Here is a 25734-nt window from a genome sequence, read left to right on the forward strand (position 1 = left end):
ACTTTTATTTGGGAAAAGAGGTGATTTGAGGCCCCCTGAATATAAGGGACTACTGTGCAAAATTCCTTCCTGAGGTCTGAGATGATATTATCAGACGGAAAAGGGCAGTGGGAGCAGATAGAATTGATACTGCCCTACCAAAACACAGAAGGAATTGGTTCTGCTACGGCAGCTGAACTAAACCATATGGAAAGTACTCTAACGCCATATACCCGGCAGCTGCAGATCCTCAGCTTAAGCACTCCTGGGTTCAGGTTTAGCATCTTACAACAGAGGGCAACAAAACCCATCGGTGTCACAAGAGACAGATACACTACAGGAGCAGGAAAGCAGCATTTGGAAACGACCCTGATGAAGGAGCTATATATAGTAAAAAATACTCCGAAAAAGGGCAGTGAAAGGCTAGATTTACTTCCTTCTGTGACATAAGATTAAGAAAACAACGTAGAAAATGAACAGGGAAAAACCTGCAACCTCTACGAAGAAGTATTATATCCAACCTAGTGTTTTAACTGGTGAAAATGAACCCTGCAAGACAGGACGGAGATTCAAAAAGAAGAAATAAAACCAGTGCCTCAGAAATAAGACTTGTGACCGTGATTGCAGGGGTGCTGGCTGATGTGACCCTACGAGGGACCATTGGTGCTCAGATTTCCTCAGCTATGGAGCTGATGGGGCTGAACAGAGATTTTGTCTCATTGCACAGTCAGATGCCTGTAAGAAAGGTGAATTTACTCTTTGATGCATCCAAAGTATGTCACTGGCTGAGACAGGGCAGCGGAGCAGCCAGGCCCCTGGGATGAAATGCTGACCCTCCTGATGCCACGAGAGGGTGGCCAAGATTTCAGCCTTGGTCTGCTCCCAGAGAGCACTTCCCACGTAATGCTCCCTGCTTTAATAAAGCGGGATGGAGGCTGCCTTCGCTCTAGGTACACAGGCTGAGACCCCAGGTAGGAAAAAACCAAAATCTGGATAGTTGAAACATGATCTTGGAGATTTGGGTTATTTGGCAGGAAAGTGGATGGAGTGCTACGGAGGTTCTGCTTGCAAAGAAAAGCTCAAATGAAAGACAGAAAAAAGGCGGGGGGGAAGGAAGGAAGGATGAAATTTTCCTCCCTTTAGTCAGCACCGCAGCTACCCAGATATCTTTGGTTGGATTTTATGCCAGGGAAAAATTAATTTCTGGCCTCTTATAAGCTAAAAGGCACAGCAGGAAGTTACCTCTGCAAAACGCCAGGCTCTAGTTATAGTTCTGAAAAACATATTCAGCGTTTACAATATTTAGGCTGTAAGCTATGTTTTGAGATATGAGATGGAAGATCTGAACGCCAAGCAGATGATCTCCACAGATCACCAGTTTTGCATCTTGCCTCCCAAGAAAAAAAATGAGATTCAGTCCCAGAATTACTTCTTAAAAGAAGTGGGAAAATATAGGAAAAAAAAAAAAAAAATCCCAGAATTAAGTAATCCTAAGGGGATGAAAAGTATCCTAAAAGTATCCCAAATACCAGCCCTGTTGCTTTCCCTGGGACATGTGAATAGAGAAAAGCTCTCCCGCAGGTGAGATTTACGGCTGGCCTTGGAAGGTGCTCGCCACGTCTCAGAGGGTGCCCGGCTGAGCACGCTCTGCACGGTGGACTCGAGGCGTGGAGGGAAGACGGAGCAGGGACTGTGCTTCATCCAGAGGTTGTGAGGCCAAAGGGAATGGGGAGGAGAAAGGGTGTCTCTGCCATGCAACATCGTGCCGTGTCAGAGACCCCTCCCGTGTCCCACGGAGCAGCAGGTCCACGCAGCCCCGTGCAGTACCCTGCGGCGAGAGGAGCTCAGGAGAAGTTGCTAACTCGGTGACGTGGTGATGGCTTCGTGTTCCCATGTCACCTCCGCCTGGCATGGCGTTGGGTGATGGAGACACGGGCAAAGCATCACCTACCCATCGGCACTCATTGAGCCTGCGTTATACTGTTTCAGCTACGCCTCCAGCAACGAAAGAAAAAAAAAAAAAGCAGCATAAACCAAAGCTCTGCCGTCACCCCGGATAAGTGTCTGCCAGCTCTGCCCGTGCTGCCCACCACTCTCTCTAGCCCCCACAGCCTCGCTATCCTCGCAGCTACAGCCCGAGGCAGACTGGAAGGAAGATATGATTTAAGGTCCAGCATACACGTAGATACATTGGACTGCCACAGCACAGAAAAAGCACGTTAATACCTAGAATGCTTCCCTCGATGGCGCCACGACATGGTACACACACGCACACACGTACATAGAAATCTACGGGTAATGCATGGGAATGGCGTGTTGGCAGTGATACAGACCTTGGCGATGGTTCGGGCTGCTGCTCTTTCCTTTAAACAGAAGCAATAGTACATTAGCATGGTGTCAGGTGGCAAAAGATGTTGCTGCTTCACTGTTAAAACATAACGAAAGGACAATACCAAACAATACAACTAAGTGGAAGTTGTGGACAGAAGAAAGGGAAAGGAGCACTTAATTCCTGGAGTTTCCGGCCCGGGCAGAAGATCACTGGAGACTCACACAACCTCAGAGAAGACACATACAACGCACAGGGTTGAAGAGTTTATCCCAACCCATCCTCGTGCCTACGCATGACTGAGACACCTGATGGTCGTGTGATTTGTGTGAGCACAGGAGGACTTCTGTGGGCTCAGAGAGTGGCCCCCTTCATTTGGAAATGCACCGCCCTGAGTTGCTTCTGCACATAGGGAAGGATTTGAATGGCTCCCGTGACCCTGGTGCATTTGCTTTTCCTTCCTGGCCATTGGGACAGAGCTAATATCAGATCTTTTGATGCATGGCTTCACGCCGCAGTGCTAACGCGTGGTGCTGGGAGGGGGACACTGGTGGGAAGGAGTGTGGACCCCTGCCCTGACATCCTGACACCCCAGCTGGGGTTTCTGCTTCTGCCTCCAAAGCCTTTGGCAGCTACTTTGCCAAAGTAGTTGGCAAAGGCTACACAGAGGGAGTGGGACGCCACAATTTTTGTATGCGGTTTCCTACTGAGATCCCAAACCACTTGATTGCCCTGAAAAATCATTGACATTGAGGACAAGTGAGCTGAACACCTGCAAAAGGGTAGGCATAACGCTGCAAACCAAGCTAAGGCCACACTGAAAAAAATATCTCACCTTTACTGACCAGGCATCTTGGTGGCATTTCCCTCCAGCAATGAGGAAAACCTGCTCTGCCTTCAACTACTCTGATTCACAGCTTCTTCACGCTGGGAAATTGCACTTAATCTGGGGCTCTGAAGCAGCCTTGGCCCTGCAGCCCCACAAGAGAGGGAGCAGACTGTGTTTCTCAGCAGATAAGGGTCTGCCCCCCGCCAACACCAGACAGTCTAAGGGACAAACCGGACTGCAAGAAGACCTGGGCAGGAGGAGCTCGATTCCCTCTGAGCATGATGCTGTACCAGTCCTGGCCCTGCCTCCGCCCAGCAGTGACTGCTGAGATGCCGAGATCTGCGCAGACCCCAGCCCCTCTCCCTTAGGCTGAAGGCAGCAGCCTGGAGAGACTAAAAAAATGCCCCTCCACCCTCTGCTCCTTGCTCAGACAAGCTTGGAAGCCCAGCCTCAGTCACTGGCTCAAATACTCACATTTTAAAGTTTGCAGTCTGACCCATGGGTCTACAGATGTCTACTCTCTGCAGAGACACACAGCCCAGGGCAGGTCCCATCCCACCCCTCCCCAGCTGGCCCCGATGCCCACCAGCATGGCCAGCATCTCTCCATCCCTCCTGGGGTCTGCACACTCCCCATTCATCAAACGGGGCAACCTCACCTGCTTAAAAAAACAAGGTTTACCCTTCCCGAGCATCAGTTTAAGCTGCAGGACTCCTGGCCTTCTGGGGCAATCATGTATACCTTGCCACAGCAAATTTAGAAAAAATTTCTCACCGCTACCACCTTGCCTGCTCTTGGAGAAGGCAAGGGAAGGCTGGAGGGAATGGGGAATTAATTAACACAGCGTGGTCCTGAGTCTCCTCTGAGGGTGGTGAAGACCAGAAAGGTCAGAGGAAAACTGGGAACACTGCCTTGATCAGACCCTTTGAAAATATGACTGCATTTTCAGCCAAGCACTGTAATATTACTCCAGAGCCAAGTTAGGCTGAAGAAACTCATGTACAGCATGGGAGAGGGATGGGGAGGAGGTCACTGAATGACCCATGGGGAACCAGCTGCCAAAACCTCTCACGTCTTCAAGGCTGTCCATATGCAAAAGGCAGGAAGGAAAAAAAAAAACCAAAAGGAAAAAAGAAAAAAAAATAGAAAAAGGTTGCAAAGTGCGTGCTTTCCAAGCTCTCTTAACTCTACTGCTAACCTGAATGTCAGTCCCGATTTGCTCTTCAGGTTCCTCAGGAGCTCCAGCTGGTTCAGAGGAGGGATGAGTCTAGAGGGAGAAAATGAAGACTGTTAATATTCAGGCAGAGCTGATTTCAGAGCCTCCTGTCTCGGAAACTTCCCCCACTGCCCCATCCCTTCAACTAGAACCAGCTTTGTGCCACCAACTGCAACTGCTCGGGAAGGATGGAGAGGGGTTTGGCTGCTACTTCCAACAGTGTCCTAAGGCAGAGCGGTGGGGAAAGAGAGAGAGAGTGACAGCAAGAGAGAGAGAGAAACTTGTCTGCACCACCGGATTCTGAACCTCCCAAAAAACAAGCGGCTGCCGGGGTTTCTGAGCAGGACAGCAGTGTTTTGGCAGGAGAGCTGTTTCACCACCCGTAGTCTAGCGGTTGGCATTGCTGTGTTTGGAGGTCAGTGCTTCGGCTGTGTATTAGGTGGAGAGAAGCTCCAGTTTTGGAGGCAAACGGGAAAACTCAACCCTGCTGCTCTTGGGAATGTGGGGAGGCATGGGAAGGAGCAGCTTATGGGGCAGAGGAAATAGGGACACGAGGCTAGGAGCATCCCAGGAGAAACAGCAGTGCGCTCCGGGGTCAAGTTTAACCAATTCCCTACGGTCCATGTCAGGCTTTGTCCCCAAATGAGGCAAAATCATGTATTGTTGCCTCCTAGGAACCATGGGTTTCCTTCCTTTCTCAGGAAGAAAAAGAACCTGATAACGGGAATCCTCATTAATAATTTAAAAAAACAACAAACAAACATCCTGTTGCCCATCCTGCTTTTGTGCTAAAAGCCATTGAATTAGCTTCCACATCCACTTTTGGTTTCTTCCCTCAGACCCTGGGAGACTGGGGCTTGCTCCATAAATATTTAACGTTGATATTCACAGTCAGGTTTTCAACCAAGAAAGATGTGAGCTGGAGGTGTCGGGGGGAGGATGGAGAGCACTGCCCATGGTTGGGAAGGGCAGCATCTCCTTAAGAGCGCGCCTGGGGACTCTGCATCGGGGGTGGAGGCCAAGGGGGCTCATCCCACGGCTTGCTGCAAACTCCCTTCTGGGCCACCAGCGTGCCCTTGTCAAAGTGTCGAAGTGCCACATGCCATCGCCGCGCCCAGAGGGTGCGAAGTCAGCCCAAGCAGCCGCCTCCGGTCACGCTTGTGACAAGTGAGCGGGAGGATGCATCCCTGCAGGGATGACGGGGAGGACAAGGGGCTGCTGGGGGGCTGGGAAGAGGCTGCCGGCAGCTGCCCACGGCTGTGCCGCTGGGGCCACAGCCCAGCCACAACCCCAAGGCAGCATCTACTTATGGCTTTGCTGGAAAATGAGCCACGTAGGTTTTAATGAAAGCAAGAAGGACCTACCCAAACTGTCCCAAAACTGCAACTTAGACTGGAAGGAAAGGGGTGCAAGTGCTTGCGCTCCCCGAACAGCCTGGTCTCGGCTGAGGTGCTGTAAGAAATGGGGCTGTTGCTTACTGTAAAATAAAGGCAGAGATATTCATGCCCACATTTTTTCAGCCATTATGAGACCAACAGTTTCACAGTTTTCCTCTAACTGACAAAAAACCAACTGGAAAAGCCTCTCCTCTGCATGCACAAAACTCATCCTCAAAACCACAGTTGTTCAGCAGAGCAGATTTGCTGTTCACAAGATTGAGGCAATCAGAAAATTTTCCAATCCTAAGAATGGAGAAAAGAATAAAAATAGGCCTGAAAATTCTGGCTCGGCTCCCCAGTCCACCTCTGTTTGCTTCCATCCAGAGAAGAGCACATCCTGATCTGATGAATTAATGATCCTCTTCACTCAAGACGTCAGGAAGAAGCTGACCTTGGTGCAGTGGAGCAGTGCCTGAGTGCTGGGCTGTCACCGCCCTTCAAACCCACCGTAGGGTTTGCAGATTCGTTCCAAGATGGGAGAAGGCGGTGCATAAAATCAAGCACAAAGTGTACTTAGCAGTTCAGTTAATGCAGGGTGCACAACTCTTCTTCTTTGGTGAGTTAGTTTCTCAGGGAGGTCCATACCCAGCAGAACATAGGACAACAGCCCCACTTTCTCCAGCTGGGATCACAAACCCAGGGCTTCCACCGATGCGAGTCTCAGAGCTGAAGAGCTCATTAGCTCACTAGATTGAAGGATTCAGGATCCCCAAAGGAGCTCCTTCCTTTGCATCAGCCCTTAACACAAGGTCCACACCGTGCTGAAGGTGGCAATCTCTTGGGCCACCACAGATGCTTCCATGCAAAGGTGAAGTCACACAAGCAAACACAGAAATTCACTGTTTCTGTGGTAGGGCGATGGGCCTGGTACACGTGTGGTGGAAAAAACAACGTTTTACTGAAACAATAATTATTAAAAATGGGTGTAAACTCAGCCTTGTACTTGACCCGAAATGTAATCTGAATTGAATGCTCAGCCTAACCTGTCGTTACAAGAGCAGCTTGGGGAACAGCTACCGCATTGCACTATTTCACCAGAACCTCAAAGAAACGGCAGGGCTCTGCACAGCGCTTTAACTGAGCTTTGCTATAAAATGCTGGCTGGAGGGCACCCTGCGCCGGCGTGTGTGCCCAGGGGACGGGTGACACAGGTGCCACCGTGTCCTCCAGAGACGTGGAGAAAGGACCTCCGGCTGGGGCATCTCATGTTTTCTCTCTCTCCTCCTGGTCCGTGTGTGACTTGTTAGCAAGGGAAGCGTGTTTCGGTTAAAGGGGAGCTAGGTGAGAAGATCTGCACGCCACGGGAACACACACAGCTCATGCTACACCCACCACAGCAACGCTTCCGAGTCGCCGGCTGCTGCAGGGGACCCAGCGGTACCCACAGCTGCTTCCCATCACCCCTCCCAGTACAGCACAGAAACGCCACGCTAACTCCAGGTGCCGGCTCCCCCCTCCAAAGGGAAGGCAAATTTGCTATTCCTGGCAGCACAGATAACGTTCAAGCGTCTGGGGACAGTAGGGGTGTCATGCCTCCGGCCAGGACATCATCAAAAACCCGCACCACGAGGAGGGCAGCGGCACGCAACAGGGGGTGGGAGCATACACAAAAACACGCACACACCACGACACGCACGCACACAGAGACAACGATGATTTTTTTGACTCTTTTGAACAGCCCCAGTATGAACAATTAGGAAGAGGGTGACAAGGAGATGGATGCTGGAATGGGATGGGGACTTAAATGAGTCTCCATGCTGTGTTGCAGTTCCTACGAGGAGCCAATTTTTACCCTAACCATGACTTTATGTCTCCAGCCTAAGCTATTTTTCATAACTGAGAAGATTTATGAAACTTATAAAATATTTTATTATAAGAAATGGGATGGAAGTGGCACATTCTTATTTCACTCCCAGCAGCAGAAAAATGTCTGATTCTCAAAACAGGCTGTTGTTCAGCACAACAGGAAAATGCATTCATAATATTACACTTGCAATTCATTGGTGCAATTTGCTGCAAATTAACCGCACAAAGTGGTAAGTGTGATTTACTAAGGCTGTAAAACTTGCATCTGTGAAAACTGGAAGCAGGTTTGGAAATCAGGCACTAAATCACATCAGCTCTAACAGCATTAAGGCATCTAGTGAGGATTTAAACTGCTTTAAGAACAGAGCTTGGCCCACAGTCTTGAAATGCAAGCCATTTATTCCCCATCTTAAAATACTGACTTGACTACACCTTCAGATACCCACCTCATATAAAATATGCTGTGATTTGAAAATCTACTCTTTTCTGAAGAACCCGAAATAATATTATTTATCATAAATCTTACACAGCCATATACAGGCCTTTGCATTTGGACTGATCCCAAAAGGTCAAGTCCCAGACTGAATAACTGGGGCTAATAACTGCTTGGCTCTAGGTCAGTCTTGGAAGAAAAAAACGAAATAGAAAAGTCCTGCTGAGATGGGACACGCCTTTCCCAAAAATCAGACTGGATTACTAGAAGAAATGAATGCTCATTTCAGTTTAGCATTCCAGATCTCTCTCTCCTCCAGACGTTGTCCTCAAAAGCAGGCACAGCTGCTACTGCGATTTTATTCTGTGCTACCACTGATGCGTCCCACGGTGCCGCCACACCAGCAAAATTCAGCAAACCTGGCGTTATCTGGTGGGCACAGCTCCTACAGCATGAAGTGAGACAAATGGCACAATGAAGGGTGGGAAAAGAGGGCTGGAGAAAGGGGAACACGCAGGAGTGACGGCAGAGGGAAAATGGAAGTATGAACGGGGAAGTTTTCTTGTTAAGCTTTGTATGGATTGGAGGAGGTTGGTAAGACCATCAAGAAATCATCCTTAAAAAAGCAAGCTTATCAAGCGCTCTCCCATTCTCCTTCCTTAAATCGTCATTTTGGCAGACAGCTTCCCAACACTTGTGTGTACCAATAGCTAAAATATACATGGAGGTGCATGGAGTTAGTCTGTAGGCAGCAGGATGGGGAGTCTGGTTTGGGCTTTCACTCATTCCTTTCAAAAAACTGATCTTCAGAGGTTTCTTTTTTTATCTTTTTTTTTTTTTTTTTTTTTTTTTTAATTAAAGGCTTTGCATGTTACAGTCCCAAACGAAGAACAAGGAGTGACATGACACACAGTTTCAGAGTCACATGCACTTCATACCTGGAGGCACCGTACGTTTGCGTTTGCGTGCTTTTCGTGTGTTTTCACCAAAGAAAACCAAAGGGATAAGAGAAAGAAAAACAGGGGGGGGAAGGTGGGATGGAGGAAAGGGGAAAAGAAACAGGATAAAGAAAATTAGCACATGAACGAAGTGTATCCCCAGGAGCAGATGCGCTGTGACCAGGCTTACAGGTGAGCACGGGAGCATGGGCTGAGCTCGCTCCCGCTGCAGCCGGCTCAGAAACCCCTGCGCACCCGTGTCACCCTCGGGGACAGGCAGCCGGCACCTTGCTCCGAAAGCGAACGGGCACCGCAGAGCGGGGAAAACGTGGGGGCCTCTGAGAGACCTCTCGTGAGACATCCGCAGCCCTCGGTCCCATCAGCCGGGGACTCCTGGGGCTGGGCTGCTGACTCGGGCATGATGTGCCAATGGGGTTTTTTTAGTGAAGACCAATATATGAACGTAGTTGAGATCAAGGCCCTGTTCTCACGAGTGACAATAAAGAGTAGATTTTTTTTTTTTTTTTTTTTCAGCAAATCCAGTGGCTGATGCATGGCAGGCTACCGTGTCTGGGTGCAGCAAGCTATGCATGTATGACAAGCCCAAACCATACCCGCACGTACAGGAGCCTTGTGCATATTTCAGATTCGGTTCTACCACGTTTTGAATTTAAAGATGAAATCTAAGCTGCTCTCAGAGGCCACCATATTTTCCCCAAACAAGTGAGACTAGCCCCATTGCAGTGATTTGAGTGATGTTCTGGAGACACGTGAACTCCTCCAAGGCATGTGTAATAATTTTCTCATACCAAGCAGCCAGTCTTTTTGGAGATGCCTTGAGAAGACAGCTAAGCTCAAGTCACAGGGCCATGAGGAATAAGCAGCCCAACGTTGAGCAGACAGGGTGCCAAGGTAGCGGTGACTGCAGATCACCCCAGGCACCCGGGAGGGAGACGGGGATATCGCGTTCCTCCAACCCACTTCCTAACCACGTCGTGCGTTTCAGCCGCGTGGCAGCAGCCATCGCCTTAACGCAGCGCTGGGCTTGACGTGCCGCTGAGGCTGCACCAGCACAGGGCTGCCAGCGCCCACCAGCTGGCTTAGCGAAGTGGGTAGACGAGGATAGATGGACAGTGTGAGTGATGGAAGCTGCAGCCAGAACATACAGTTACCCCCCCTTTTTAAAAAAAAACTTTTTTCCCCCAACCAATTTATCTGACTGCATCCAAAACACATTCAAAAGAGGTTCACTGCTTTCTCGGTAAAAAATTCAGTTTGACTAACGGCTGAATCCATCGGTGTGCCCACAGCTCACTCTCCCAGGTGACGTTCGCTTCGCCTGCGCACAGACAGGAGTTGGGGTTTAAGGGTGAAGCTGGGAGAGCAGAAACCTGTGCCCAGGGAAGCCCGGGGTGACGCTGCTGCCCGGGGCCGGCGCTGGGAGCAGCCCCCGCAGCCTCAGCCAGCAAAACTGCTACGACCCCGCTACAACTTTTTCTTGCCTTTTTATTCAAGATAGCTGGGCTCTTCACTAAACTGCGTTTTTTGCTTTTTCTCCTCCCCAAAGTTTTTATTTAGCCTCTTCTGGAGCTCTTTTGCTTAGTTTTCTTCCATGGATTAGCTCCATGGGAAATACAGGTTTTAACAAGCGGATTGAGTAGCAAGTAATTACCCCGGTACGTCCTCATTCAAAAGGGTGTCACTGTATGTCTGGCTGCGTGGTAAGTTCAGTCTTTCAAACAGCAGTAAAACCTGACAAAGTCCACTGAAATCAGCCCCTGGCTTTCTGCATTTTGCAGCAGACTTTGGACCAGGCTCCGGTCCTCATCCTCTCCAGTGGCTGATCTCTGCCGGTGCTGCAAACGTACAGCCAGAAGGTCAAACACTGGGAGGGAGGGTTTCGATGGAGGGTGGCTTTATTGCTATTGGAAAACAGTTTTGTTCCGTTTTGTTGGGTTGTTGGTTTGGGTTTTCTTAAGCAAAATCTTGACGTCGATTCATAAATCTCTAGGGAAAAAGCAACCGATCAGACACACACTGGGAACGAATCCAATGGAAACTTACTGACCACGACAACGTGACCGCCAACAGGTTTTTAAGATGGTTTAACAGGCTGGCCGCTGTGTTTCAAATACAGGCTAATGTTTACCCTAGGAAATATATCCGGATTGTCTGCCTGAGGGCTAAAAGGCACCAGTAACATGGGAAAACACAAAGGGATTCACACCTGCAGTGGCACAACCCGGTGCTGGACCACAGCCCTGCTTGGGAGCAGGGAGATGGGGCACAGGGAGCCCCATCACGCCCAACAAAACCCCGCGAAGCTACGGGAATACCTAACCAACGCGTCCAACGCCTGTTCAAACCCAAAGAGATCTGGGTAGCCCCTAAAAACACGCCAGAAAGGGATGCACCGCCCTGCCCACGGTGCGGTGCAGCGTGAAGCGTAAGATGAACGGCAATGCTTTGCATTTTAGCTTCTGGGAAGCCTCCTCCTCGATGCCACCAACCCTGAGAGTGACATGGGGGATGCAGTGCTTTCCCAGGTCCCGGAGGGCAGCGAGGCATGGCAGGGGACTCTGTCCCCATCTCCATGAAGCTCCAAATCCCAAGAGGCTGTGAATTCCCACAGCACTGCTCTAACCTGTGTCGTTTCAGCTGAAAAAGCTGCCCGGGTATGACGACGAGTTACCTCTCCTTAAAGTAAGCCAGATGGATGCTGCTAAAACACAGCGGTGCTTTATCAGCATCATCCGTCACGGCTCCGCCGTCCTTCCCTACTCGTGTCAACAGATCGTGATGGGTAAATGAAATGCAAGAAATGGGAAAATGCTCACTGAATCCTGATTTGTTTTTCCTCAGAGAAAAAAAAAAAGGGGGGGGGGGAAGGAAAGGGGAACCCAGGGCAAATGCACCTGGGGAGAGAGCTGGGCCAGTCAAGGGAGGGACAGAAGTTTGCTGAAAGGCAGAAGGACCCTTAGAGAGCAGCTGGAGCAGCAAGAAGAGCCCAAGCAAGGGCGCAAGGAGGGTGGCGTTTACCTACGATCCAGGGCAGCTCGGGAGGGAGATCTTCACGCCTGGGCACGGCAACTGTCACAACACAACGCAACTACCAGCGGACGTGGAGAAATAAAGGTGAAAAGAAGAGCGTGTACACACACAGACACGAAAAGAAAGAAAAAAAAAAAGAAAAAAAACACAACAGGGAAATTAAAATCAAGTCAAAAATAAACACACAAAAAAAACCCAAAGCAAAAAAAAACTCCAAAAGAAAAAAGCATATACCAGCCCTTAAGAGCTTTCGAAATCAACTTTTTCAACCCAAAAAAAGTAAATAAATAAACGAAACCATATATACAGGTAACAAAAATAAATATGGAGACAGTGGCATCATAAGGAAGGCAGTGGAAGAGGGAGGTTGAGGAGGAGGTACCTGTACATGGGGACGGTGACGGTGCGTTCGTAGTACTGCCAGGTGGAGTGCAGGTCCGTCCGGGACAGGTTGGTGGCATAAAACCTCCAAGCCGCCTGCGGAGGAGACGCAGTGGGATGGTGGACCCAGACAGGGCCAGCACTACCCTCGGTTTCATAAACCTCAGCCAACACCGAGTCCTCCCTCTGTTTTCTGTGGGATGGGTCCGACATTTTGTCTTTTCCTTGATTTGATGTATGACAAATTTGGGGTGGTACCGCGATACTCCTGACACATGTAAGCCCAGCTAAAAGCGCGTGGGTACCAGGCACTCGCTGTCAGGGGGAGGTCAGGTATCAAATGGGTGTTGTTGCACATTAGGGAGTTAAAAAATTTGGAGAGAGAGGAGCAGGGGAATGTCAAATGACTCTAATTTCAAATCACCAAGGCCAGCCTTCTGCGCAGACATCTGTTATCGTGAAGAAAACGCTCCCAATTGTAACTTTATATCAGTATAAATATTCTCTTTGGGGGGAAAAAAAAAAAAAAAAGTTTGGCGAAAACAGACTGTCTTAATGCATTTGTCTTGCTGCGCTGGGCTGGATTTCGTTCCTTTTCTCCCCCAGATTGCCTACCACATATGCTATTTTCCCATGGCTGATTTCCTGGCATTTATTCCCAGACAAGACCAGTCACCAGCTGCTGTCTCACACCTCACACACGCGGCCCCATTTTTCACCTGCCCATCTCCTCCCCAACCTCTAAAAGTCTATTAAGCCCCCCAAAATCGGGATGATGTAACGCCACGGCTCCTTGGACGTGACCCTCACCTGAATCAGGCCCGCTGCTGGGTTTCGCCTCTTCTCAAAGTGTTTTTGTCGATGCTGCTCTTGAACCTTCAGAGCAAACCCCGAACCCAAGATGCCCTGGGGAAGGGAACGAAAATCTGCAGTTAGCAAGGCGTTAGCTACGTTTTCACTAAAACGTTGCAGCCAATTTTCCCTCCAAAGGTTTGTTCTGGCTCATGTTTTGCTTGAAATGTGCAGGGGAAGGAAGGAGAAGCCTCCATCCAAGGCAGCCCTGGCAGACACGCTCCCCATGAAGGGGCAGCAGCGGGGAGCGGACTTTGCTGGCACTCACTGGCATTGCTGCTTTTACCAGACTACCTCCAGCCGGCTGACAGAATACAAAATAACCACACAATTCAGCAAATTATCCCCATAAGGGAAAATCAGATCCGTGCAACACAGTGAGATGCACTGCGAAAGGGACAGGGGTAATTTGCTGAAGTGGCATAATCACCCCGAGGAACAGCCCTCTGCAGGAAAAAAAAAACGGTTTCTCTTCAATAAATATTTGTGCAGTGCCAAATCTAGAGTTTCCATCCCGTTCACTCATACACATAGTTCCCGAGCTGTGGATATTCAGACATGGTTTCCTCTCTTCTCCCCCCCCCCCCCCCTTTTTTTTTTTTTTGACTCAAAAGCCACGGAGCAGTCGCCGTCGGGAGGTCTCTGGGTGCATCACGCCGCTGGACGTAGCTCTTGCGTTGCCACCAGCTCCGGGGGCCGGGGACAAAGCGCGGCAGAGGTCAGCCCCCCTCCCAGCGAGACGCTGCAGCCTCCGCTTACGGCAGGAAGGGCGAAGAAGGAGACGCCGATGAGCGTGAAGGTAGCTGCCAGCAGCCGCCCGTTCCAGGTTTGCGGGTACTTGTCCCCGTAGCCGATGGTGGTGAGAGTAATCTGCAGGGAGGAGATCACCGCACGACCCTCGGTCAGACAGCCTTAAAACTAAAACAACACGGCCAAAAGTCCCGCGACACCAGAGTGGGAGATGGAGGAGCCGGGGTCACCACGTGTCCTGAGCTGAACGAGTCGAGGTGCAGCTCGGGCAGCCGGCAGGACCCCCGGCTTCTGGGGACGGGCACCTCCGTGGGAAGCCGCGATGCCCTGACGCCCAGGACAGCACTGCCACCCTCCCTGCTCGACACACGGAGTTTTCTCGCCGGTCGGGAGCATTTTCTTGCCTTTAGCTGACACAGAGAGAGCTGCCATCTGGTGCAGAGACTTGCGGCAGCTCCGAGCCTCCCCCGGGAGACGGGGTTGCGCCTTCGGCAGGGGAAGCGGACCGGCACGGTTCCCCCAAACTCCCTTTCGGCATCTCACGAAAGAAGGCAGGGCTATTTGCACGCATAAAGATCCGATGCTGTTTATTCCTAATCTTCCCAGCACTGCCTATTAGCCGGTCTCCCTTCCTATTTAAAAACAGCATATTAGCCCAACAGGATGAATTATGGCCCCTTCATACAACCTAATTCAGGGATGGTTTTTCCCCTCCTCAGTATTACTGCAATACATTAAGAGAGTGCTGGCAAGCTGCTGCGTGCGTTTTGGGGAAGGAGCCGAGAGATTTGCTGGAGACAAAGAACCCCCTGAACTCCAAACTGCAGGAAAAGACGCATTTTCCCACTTCAGTCCACGGACCTCGCTCGTGGGAAATGCTGGGTATCCCCCAAGGCTGCCGAGAGGATCGGAAGAGCCTGGGACTGGCAGGGCAGGGCAGGGCGAGATGGTCTGATTGGGAAGACCTTCTTTGAGACTCCTGCCCGATGGACCCCAACGTTCCCTGCACCCAGTGGGAAGCCGTCCCCATCCCACAGCCTCTACAGAGCTGGCCCCAGGAGCGGGAGCTGACACCGTGCTGATGTGGCTTTGGAAACCTCACACTTTCAACTTAGAATAAAATCACTTTTACGCAAATGGAAGTACAATCCTAAAGCGCTGTTTAATTGGACCCACTAAAAGCCCTATCAATTAGATGCCATTTTGACTAAGCGGTTAGAAAATGCATCTACATGGCTATTCCTTACTGAAACACAAAGTCGAAGCGATGTTCTCTCCAAAATCACTGCAAAATTGGTTTACAAGTTTTTATATAATTTATATAGACAACTACAAGGATTGGATCCACTAAGATCAGACCAAGGGATGAGTTTCTGAACCTGAAATTTGATTTGTTTTGCCCATCTCCTAACATCTGTCCGTACTGGACCCGTGAATTGGACAATGACAAAACCTGTTTATTTTAATGAAGCTCAAATTTTACTCTGAGTGGCAAAATAGTCTGGTGCATCTCCGTACCCTGAAATGAGGGGAGCTGATCCTCTGCCAAAGGCTCGCACAGCCTGGGAAGCAGGAGGGATAAATCTGCACATGGTTCTCCCGAGACTGAGCTCTAATCTGGGCTGTCACTTTTTCCTCATTGTTTATTTTCTAGTTATGTCAAATTGGGCTTTGTTTTGATTTTTCTGTCATAACCAAGGGGCTTGAAAAGCAATTTACTGCTTCTTTCCCTTTGTTGGAACAGAGGAGCTGCTTGATCAGCCCATTCCTCCCCAAGCCTGTTATTGGGATTTGATCAGATCTGGGATTTTCATTACAGGCTTTGTAATCAAGGTCAAACTAGCACCACAGTGTCGGAGCAGAAGAACAATAACGCAAGAAGATTAGAACGTCATTAATTCTCCCTTTGTTAATCGGCTAATCCAATAATTCACATGCACACGCACACACAGAGCAAACTAAAAGTATTGCCCTTTCCTCCTTTGTCAGCAAAGATGTGAAAGGGGAGTGCTTTCAGCGCTGAAGTCTTTCTGGTACTTAGACCCTATTAATTTTACAGAATTTATTCCAGCGTGTTTAACAGCGCACTGCCCAAGTACGATTTTAAATAACCAAAAGGCGGCAATACTTGTCAAACTTGTCGCCCCATAGCGCGGGGTCTTTATCTGACCTGCCTCTACTGTCGCGACAGAGCTAAATCCCACGATGGAGAGCACGCAAGTTCCCGGTTTCCTTGCAGCTCCAGCTAATTCAAGCAATGCTATGCCCTAACATTTTCTGAGGTTTATTTAAGAAAACGAGCTAAACGGAGTAGCCTGAAGCCATTTAATAAAAACGTTAACTAAGCACTCCGTAAGTCGATTCCTCACGTAAGTGATACAAGATGGAGGGTTAATGGACATTTTATTTTAATAACCAGCAGCTGTTCTAGGAAAATTACTTACCAGACCCCACCAGAGTGCATCTGCGTATGTATCAAAGTGCTCATTTTCTCCTTTCTCGGCCAAGTATACCAGGAAAGAGGCCAGGATGAGGCACAGGAAGCCAATATACCAGGCAGTAATCAGCTCCTGCAAGATCATTAAGGGATAGAAGAGAGTAATTGCAGTCATGGTGCTCATCTCCAAAAGCTGAGTTGCTTGCGGTTGGACCTGAACTTTCCCTGCATTTGTTTAGGCTTTGGGGCTTTGGCTGGAGATCAGTAGTGCCACTTTTTGAGACGGGACCATGTACTGGAGGTGGCCCTGCCACGCACACGGGCTGATCCCTGTCCTGAAGACCCCATCATCCAAACACATACAGCAAAGGGAGGAGGAAAGGGAGTGTTAACACCTCCATTATTTCAAGATGTGGAACTGAGACTAAAAAAAAAAAAAAAAAAAAAAAAATATTTCCCCAGTTCACACAGAGAAGTGGGGTTGAAACTGAAATGGGAACCCCAAATCCATGGGGACTCTGCTTAGGGCAGGTCCCTTCCACTAACTGGGAAGGAGCTACAGAGCTGGGGTCTGGATACAATATCCCCCAATTTCAGGGAAGTTTTAATTCAGAATTCACAGGAGTGATTGTTTTGGGATGAAGTTAATACCAGGGTGGACAAAAGAGACCCAAAAACTCCCTGTGATTTTTACACAGTTCTGAACGAGCTGGCTAAGCTTTTCAGGGGAAAAAGTGCATGGAAGAAGAGAAATGTGAAATTCATAAATTCAGTGGCAGGAAACAAACAAACAAAAAAAAAGATCAACAAACTCTTCCCAAACCGGAGAAAGGCCAAAGTGCCTTACACCAGGGATCGGTTCTGCGACGGGTACGTGATCTCACGTTGGGAAGAGGAACCCGGCACGGTAATCGCGTCCCTGAGAGGCTGCTGCTCGCAGGATGCGCTTTCAGAAATGCATCCGCTTTGAAGCGTGCATCCTAGACAAAGAGCTCGCAATAACACCTGTGCTTAACGAGGCTGCTGGCTAATTGCTAACTCTTTGAAATGAGCTGTATCAGCGTGCAGGTGGTCACTACGTTCAAGATATTCCCTGCAAAGATCTAAACATCCCTCCCTTCTCTTCTCTACTGGTCGGAGGGCTCCATCAGACCTCGCGTCTCTGACTTTGCATTGCTCCCCACGTTACTGTACGGTGTCTTTCCAACCTCCCCAGGTCTGGGAGATGTTCGGGGTGGAGAACTGAACCAAAGTGGTGTCTCTGGTGGGGGGAAACATGAAGAGCGACTCAATGTCCTTGCTTGGGGCTTGCTCACCTTACTGTGTGCATAGACCACAGAGCCCAGGAGCTTCCAGGTGCCGCCCCGCCGGTCCATGCGGATCATGCGCAGGATCTGCAGGAACCTCAAACTCCTGAGCGCCGAGGTGGCAAAGACATTCCCTTGGGACCCCGCCGCCAGCACGGCGATGGACGCGATCAGCACCATGATGTCTGCACAAACAGAGGGCATTGAAAGCTGCAGAAATGCTGCTGAACCCCTACCAAAAGGGATGGCATTCCTCCTGCCACCAGCAGCAGAAGGCTGTGCACGAAAGAGATCTTATATCAGTTGTATCTTGTGCTGGAAGGACACAGCAGAAACCTTAACCTGGATGAAAGGAGCCACTACACACCTTATGGAAACATCCTAGTTTCCTTCTCCACATTCATCATTCCCATAGAAAATGTGTCAAATATTGCAAAGCCTGAATTCTGATATGATTCAGTGTTAACACTGCCAAACTGCTTTAAACCCTTGCAAAATGCATGCCCTTTTTTAACCAGCCGCAGCTGCTTGCTACACAGTGCTGTCCAGAGGTGTGAATTCCCCCGTCTAAATTGGGAATGAAAACCTAAAGGTCCACCACAGCAATCCCGGGGTGCTCACGGACAAAGAAAGGCCAAGAAAAAAAGCCTTGCTTTACGTATCCCAAATTCAAGGATCCTGAAAACCTCCCTCTTCCCCGGTTTTCTATGCAAATTTTATAGGAGTGCTTTTCGGTGGAGTAAGTTTAAATCCTGCATATGACCATTGCCAGCTCCCAGCCGTTTGAAAGCAGGCTCCACAGCGAATGGCACGGCCTCTCTGCCCACTCCTTACCCCGTTAAAAATAACTGCTGTGCACAGATGGCCCCTTTCACAAGAGGATCGCCCAGTACTTTACAAACAAGAATTAATTAAGTCTCATAACTCCCTTGTGAGGCAGCTCATCAGCACCAGGGAAGGCAAAGCGAGACACACAGAGTTTCAATGATTCGTGAGCAAGTCGGTGTCGAGATTGGACACAGGATCGCAGGATCCCAGCTCCTACGCTCAGCTCCTCCTGGCTAAACCCCCTTTCCGCGGCTGTGGGTGGCTGCCAGCGACGCCTGGGGTACGCAGGGCAATGGGACGGCTCCCAGATCCGCAGAAAACAGGGTGGGCCTCGTGCAGAATAACAAAAACCACGTCCACGGACTAGGACTTTTGCCTTTGTGCTCCTTCTCTTCTCAAGGTGACCACAAAGCAGCTGAGGATCAACCCCCAAAACGCATGCAAGAAACCGGAGCGCTGTGCAAGCAAGCGCTTGCAATAGCCATTTTGGTTTGGGAAATCCCATGCAGGGAGGCAGGTCTTACCGATGACGCAGAAAGGCTTGCGGGCAAATTTTAACCTTCCCCTCCAGCCCCGGTACCGGCAGCAGCAGCCGGCCGCCCAGATCCTCACAAAGTACTCGACCCCGAACACCACGATGGTGACGATTTCCTGCGAGGGACACAACGCCGTTAGTCGAGAAAGAAGCGTGATGGAGAGCACGTTCCAGAATCACGTACAAACCCCTAACCTAAACTCTGCACACCTCAGAAAAGATAACGCAGAGCTGTCTGCACCAGGACTGCTAAATGGAGAGCCCAGGCTGGAAAGATTGTCAGATCTTTGCTGTTGTGTTTTCCCTCGCCCTCCCCTGGGGTGGCAAGATGTACTGCACATCGTAGCCTGTGAACGAGAGTTTTACACCTTCTCGTATCGTGTTTCTGTCCCCCGTCACAAGACTGATGAGTCCCTGCTTATCTCCCCACCATTAGTCTCCAGGACTTGACTAGGATAATGCTGAGCAGCTGAGGGAAGACCAGAGATGGGAACCACTGGCTGCTCCATCCTAGGAGTCTTGTCTCGGTCTTCACAGGGGATTTGAGCTTTTTCCCTAGAAAACTGGACTGGGTTGTCACTGGGTGCTGGGCGATGCAGTTCAGGGGTGGCGGGGATCCTCTATCCCCTGATGCCAAGCGAGCACGCCGATGACGTGCATCGCAGCTCTTTCCATCGCCACCCCAATACCCTGCGCACGCTCCCTTCCCTCTGATTTCTTTACCAGCGGCGCTTGCCTCAGCTTTCTCACGTGTCAAACCTGACGAAGCCCTAATTAGTCTGCAGTGCCGTTTGATGTCGATGTAGGGCAGGGACTGGGGAAGAGGAAGAAAGACAAAAGGAAAGGAGACGCGTGAATCCGGCAGCCCCGCGACGTGGCGGTGCATGCAGGATCTCTGCTGGCTCTTGATGGCACAGGCCACGTTGTCAGCGCGAGGGATGCCAGGCTATTTAAGGAACAAAAGTCTGCAGCTTGGTGTCGGATCAAATAGTTGCAGGGATGTTATAGCGTAGGAGAGAAGGCAGCTACGCGGGCTGCTCCCTACGCAGCGCATCTGCAGCTTTAAATACTGGGAGCTGTCGGGCATCAAACTGCTTTTCAGTTGGGATCAGTCTTGCTACCGTGTTTTGAAATTGGAGATAAATGCAGAAAAAAGAAAAGTTCAGGAAGAAGGTTTTTAAAGGATCCTTAAAAATATTGTGTTCAGAGTATTCTTGATACAGATTTCTCCTTTTTTACATTTTCCCCATTTCTTACCTGCACGTCCCAGTGGTCGTCTTCTCACAAGGACCAGTTTAAATTCTTGCCCCAGTTAAACACTCCCAACCTCAGGTTTTTATTACGTTTTTGACTTTGTTTTAATGCCTCACTTGATGGCTTCATTTGCAACCCCCCAACTTACCAGGATGTAAAGGGCCCCTTCTGAGCTGTTCTGGTACTCATCAATGGTCGAAAAGACAGACAGCACCAGGCAGGAGAAAACTAGTAGAAAACTATATAACACAAAAATAAAAAATAAAACAGAGAGAGAGGGAACGTCAGTCTTCAGAGCAGCAGTTTTTCACATTTGCTCAAACTAGTCCAGAGAGCATTTTGGGACATATTTACTGTGCCACTGCTACAACACCGTGTAAAAAGAGAAAGTAAATCCCCCGATTTTAGTAACTGAAAGGTTGTGCGCGGAAGGACCCACTGGATTGTTCCCAGTTTGGCCAGTGCCAAGCCAGTTCCCCTCCCAGGGGCTTCGATAACCCCTGACATTATTTCCCCAAGGAACCGTCAGCTCTTACTGCAACATGCTTTCAACAAGCATGCAAACAAGCAGGGAAACGCTCACGTATTAACGTGATAACGGGTTACCAGACTGGCTAACGAGCAGGAGCGCGGCCCGAACGCAAACCCAGAGCAAACTCCACCGATGCTCTGCTTATGCATTTTCATCCACAAAATCGCATTACACAGGAGTGGGACTGCATTTCCCAGCCTTGCCAGGGTAGGACATTTGGGGTGGATTTAATGTTCCTTTTTTAGGCAGGTACTCCCAATTAACCCTTTACTGCCTGCAAAGGCTGGCAGCTTCCCAGATTTGCTGTAGCATCACCAGGAGGTGGATGCTCTTCTGTGGCCAGACACGGGACACGGCAGGGGTTTGATCCAGTCCAAGGGATGTGATCTTGGTGCTGTTGGTACCTTAGGATGAAGCCAGAGACACCCTGCCATCGGGGAGGGAGCTGGGCTGGCCTCTCTGTCCCAGCCCCCCAAGGACACAAAGGAGCCCCATCCTGCCGGGAGCTTGGGGGACCCAGCTCTGATATCAGCTCGCTCAGCCTCTTTTATTTGCCACAAAAACGACAGGGCATTCTCAAAACCCCCTTACAGTACCCATCCAAGTCTCCTTGACGTCTACTTCTATGGGCTGTCCCAAAAGCAGCCTCAGAAGTGCCACACCACCCTGGCATTCGCAGGCTGTCCCCATCAAAACTGCCCGCTCTGTGCTTGTCGTGAATGCCGGATGCACTAATGCAAATCAAAAGGCACGAAACGAATGACAGGAGCTCGACTCCCTTCTGACACTCGATGCCCGAGTCCGCAGCTACAGAGGTGTCCTGGCATCCGCTCACGGACGGAGAAGGTTTCCACCAGCCCGCGATGCCCACTGCTTGCTCAAACAAAAGGAGGGAAATTAATTTACTAAAGATCGATTTACTGATACAATAAACTAGGCCAGCGCAGGGAGAAACTAAAAGCTGCATTCTTTAAAAGCATTAAATAATTCAGCTGTCTGGCTTTGTCTCACATTCCTACAAACTGCATATTGAATATTTATAAGGTACGGTTCAGCTGGTGGGTGCTGTTCCTTTTCGTTGTATAAAGAAAAGGAGTTTCACACCACTGGGTCGTGCTTGTGGCTTTGCAATGACCATTAATGTCACAGTAACAAGTAAAAATAGGGGGGTTTGCAGTATTTATTTGAACCACAGGCTGAAACGTCCCTGCCTGTTGGAGGTAAGGGACCTTTAGAGTCATCTCAGCGAAGGCTGAGCTTTGTCAGCAACAAGATGAATTCAGCGCAGACCAGATAAGGACAATTGCCTGATTTCTCATTGCAAATTTCCTCTTCTCGCATCAGGTCTGGTACCTGGAGACTTGAAACAACCTCAAAAGAGTAAGAAAACATCCCTTGCAGTCCCACTTATGATGTCCCTTAATGTCTTCTCTGGGTCTCACTTTTAAAATTTTTTCCTCCCCAAGCTGGTCTTTTAAAACCCTTGCTATAAACAAGCCAACCACAACCTGCCCTGCAGCCAAATGGACTCCCACCCATCCCTCCGAGTCGCCTGGGCCAGGCCCTGGGAGCTGGAGAGGGGACCCTGCTGCTGCCCGCACCGCGGCAGGGGAAGCAGAGCCCCGCACCGCTGCAACGGGGCCAGGCAACCCCGCTCCTGGCGTGGCCCAGACTCTGCTGCAAACTCCTATGTTGGAGCGAGAAACAAATGAATAACCGATGAAAGATGAAAGAGAGGAAGGAAAATAAAAAAAGATCATGGAAAAGGAGCAGGGGAAAAAGAAAATCCCATGTTTTCTGATTGAAATAGAACGGGGGTTGTATTTTTATGAGCAAGCATCACAATAAAATGTCTGGAGAGGTGCTGAAAGCAAAGTGTCGATATCAACGCCGCCTTGCATAGCGTACTGGGGAAGGCGACCAGTTCAGATGGATCCAGAATGAAGCCACGCTCAAACGATGAGTCCTGGCAGGGACAAACGCCACAAGAAAGAGGATTCTTGTATGTTAAATTGGTCACTAGACATATAGTGATGGGGCAGAAAAAAGAAAGGAAAAGAAATCACTTTATCACTTCAAATCGCAGGGGTGGATTGTGCAAGCAGCGGTCATGCGGGTAGAGACGGGGCAGCTCTGGGTGCTGCTGGGGCAGTGGGACATCTGGGTGCTGCTTCTTCCCTTCCCCAGCACATCGCTGCGGGCTCGTCCCCAGCCTCTCCCTTCCCCTCATCTCCCTGGGGTGATGAGGGGAGATGGTGGAGGGGAATGGTGCTGCTGTAATTTCGGCTCTGCGCTCCCCAGGGCTCTCATTGCCAGGGAGACCTGATGCAGATCACGCTTGCAGGGCCAGCATTAATTACAGCGCTGCCGAGCATGGGAGGCAACGGGGAAGGAGCCAGCTTCTTCAACGAAGCATGAGAGCTCCATGGCCAAATCCCACGTGGACCAAAATCTCCCCCTGTCTCCGTCCCAATGGGGACATTCAGCCACCGGGTAAGGAACAGTCCCGTCAGCAAGGAATGCAGGCACTGGCTCATCACAGGGGGAGCTGCACAAGCATCCCAAAATAGCTCCACGGTGATGCACAGCTGCTCTGCTTGACCCTGTGGTCCACAAACCTCTGGGAGGCTGTAAAAGGAGACTAAGAGAATGAAACCTTTCTGCGAGGAAACTGAATTCAGGGGGTTGGGGTCTGTATGGCTCCTGGGAGGCTTTGAAGGAGCTGCAGATCCCCTATGGATAGGGGGGTGGAAGAAGAAAGCTGAGAGGTACGTCCACACCGGAGATGGTGTGTGTCCTCCGAGCTCCCACGGAGGGAGGGCAGCGGGGAACCGGAAGGCTGACTCCGCTTTAATTTCACTTAATCTATCCAGACAGTGCAGGAAAGGGTTCCAGATGATAATGGATAGCTAGGGAAAGGGAAACAGACCAATAAATAGTGTAGAGGTTGGGATGAATCTAATTTTTAAAGCTACATATCTAATCAAAGCAAATTACGTCTGCAGCCTGACTCTGGGTAATGTTAATGTGCAATAAGGAATGATAATTATGTCCTGTCTAATGATTTTTACATTAAAGATGCCAATTCTGCTTAGAGCTTTGGAGAAGACAATATCCTCCTCCTGGGCAGACAGAAGCTGGGTCCTACACGATGCACGGCTGGAGCCGGCACCAGCCTCTCCCAAACCCGGGATGCAAAGAGCAGCGTGTGGTTTTGGACCACTGTCTCCTCCGTAGAGCGATGGCACGGAGGAAGCTCCAGCCTCCTGGAGCCACTGGAGAAGGACATCTCATGTCACGGCATCTTCTCACCCACCACCCATTCCTATGGACACCCAGCACCTTCTGCTGCTCTGGGATCCCCCACGCCTGTTGCTTAGACCTTTAAGCTCAGCCAAGACTCAGCTGTGCAAATCTGACTGCTGCTAATACTAATAAATCCAAACTCCTCCAAAGTCTGGCTTTACATCCAAAGGTTACGATGACTTAAAACACCCATGCAAGCTTCTTATTACAATTTATAAATCCCAGCACAAAATCTGCATATCCAGATTTCATATCCACCGTGCTTCACGTTAGCAATGGAAAAAGAAATGATTGAACTCCCCCTTGAAAAAAAAAATACTTAAAATGACTTGAAACAGGAAAGATTGTCCTTTTCTTTTTTTCTCAGTAAAAGCACATGACAGAATCATCATAAAGCTTTTCAGGTTAATCATCTCATTTGCCTTCCAAAAGGAATCTACACACCCATTTACATAAGAATTTAAAAAGACCTTTAAATTTCTTCCTGAAATACTTGTATTCAAATAACATTCGCTGACATGCAAAAACACCGGGCTTCCTCTGATGGGGCACCAATAATTAGCAGCTGGATTCCTGGATGCAATGGAGCTGGATATGATACAAGGAGGTGGCACAAGCTTGTAACAAGCCACTGGGCTTGTTACACACTTCACCAGCTTTCCCTGGAATTGGGAAAGGGAATTAACGATTTGTCTAATTAGAAAGAGCAAAGCCGGAAAGGAAGGAATATTTTACTGCAGGCGTTTAAGAGCTGCACAATGGAAAACAACTTAAAACATTTAAAACATTTAATAATTACTTTGGGGATGTAAACAAGGCGTTGATAATTGTGCTAAAATAAAACCAAAATGCTCATGGGCAATCCATCTGTAATCCCAGCAATCCATTTGCTGTGGTCTCTGTAAAACGCTGGCTTTCAAGTATCTAAAACTCCAGTGTAAATCAAAGGCCACGAAAACGCAACGACAATAAACCAAGGTGAAAGAACATCCATGCCGAAGAGAAACAGAGATTGTCAAATGCCTTTTAACACTCAGAGAGCCTCATAATCAGAATGGGACTATTTACAGCTCAATTTAAATCTCCAGTGAATCAGAAGCAAAACTCTGATAATGCCATGACTTTTCCGGGGGTAAAGATGCTGCCGTATTGCACCTACCCTTAGCCAGGAGCATCCATCATCTTTATTCATGTAAGCAATCCTGCTGTGATTTGCCACCAGCTCTTCATTTACAAGGCTAAAAACATGAGCCTAAATGCCTCACGCTGAGTTTCCACATCCCTCAGTCTCAGCCAAAATCATCTCCCAAGGCGACTTCTGTCACTAGCAGAGCTGAAAATAGAAGCAGGGAGTCCTGCCTTTCGGTCCTGTGCCTTAATAAATGCTCTCCTTTCCAGAAATAGCTCCTGCTGGTGTCTCATTGCCCGCGGGTTCGGCCATGCCCAGCCCTGGTCCTCTCACCCGAGCCCAGGCCAGATCTTGCTCCTTGGAGGAGCCTGGAGGCTCCCCGGGCACCCATGCAGGTAGAAAA

The 25734-nt window shown here is 49.5% G+C and overlaps 1 protein-coding gene across 7 annotated transcripts in view; it reads right to left on the reverse strand.

Annotated features, from left to right (window-relative positions):
• Window positions 1-25734, reverse strand: part of KCNQ2 (potassium voltage-gated channel subfamily Q member 2) — a 68058-nt gene that overhangs the window by 22593 nt on the left and 19731 nt on the right. For 5 of the 7 annotated variants that reach the window (XM_075517010.1, XM_075517007.1, XM_075517006.1 and 2 more), the window contains exons 2-11: window positions 20513-20603; window positions 19100-19226; window positions 17757-17932; window positions 16448-16573; window positions 14013-14123; window positions 13212-13307; window positions 12403-12497; window positions 8970-8999; window positions 4336-4404; window positions 2313-2342 (exon numbers count right to left, since the gene is read on the reverse strand). In XM_075517010.1, coding sequence (XP_075373125.1) covers window positions 2313-2342; window positions 4336-4404; window positions 8970-8999; window positions 12403-12497; window positions 13212-13307; window positions 14013-14123; window positions 16448-16573; window positions 17757-17932; window positions 19100-19226; window positions 20513-20603 — 951 coding nt within the window. The remainder of the gene's footprint in view (window positions 1-2312; window positions 2343-4335; window positions 4405-8969; window positions 9000-12402; window positions 12498-13211; window positions 13308-14012; window positions 14124-16447; window positions 16574-17756; window positions 17933-19099; window positions 19227-20512; window positions 20604-25734) is intronic. The other 2 variants (XM_075517009.1, XM_075517008.1) reach the window with 1 other exon arrangement.

This window comes from Mycteria americana, chromosome 14 (assembly GCF_035582795.1).
Source record: "Mycteria americana isolate JAX WOST 10 ecotype Jacksonville Zoo and Gardens chromosome 14, USCA_MyAme_1.0, whole genome shotgun sequence".
NCBI lineage: Eukaryota > Metazoa > Chordata > Aves > Ciconiiformes > Ciconiidae > Mycteria > Mycteria americana.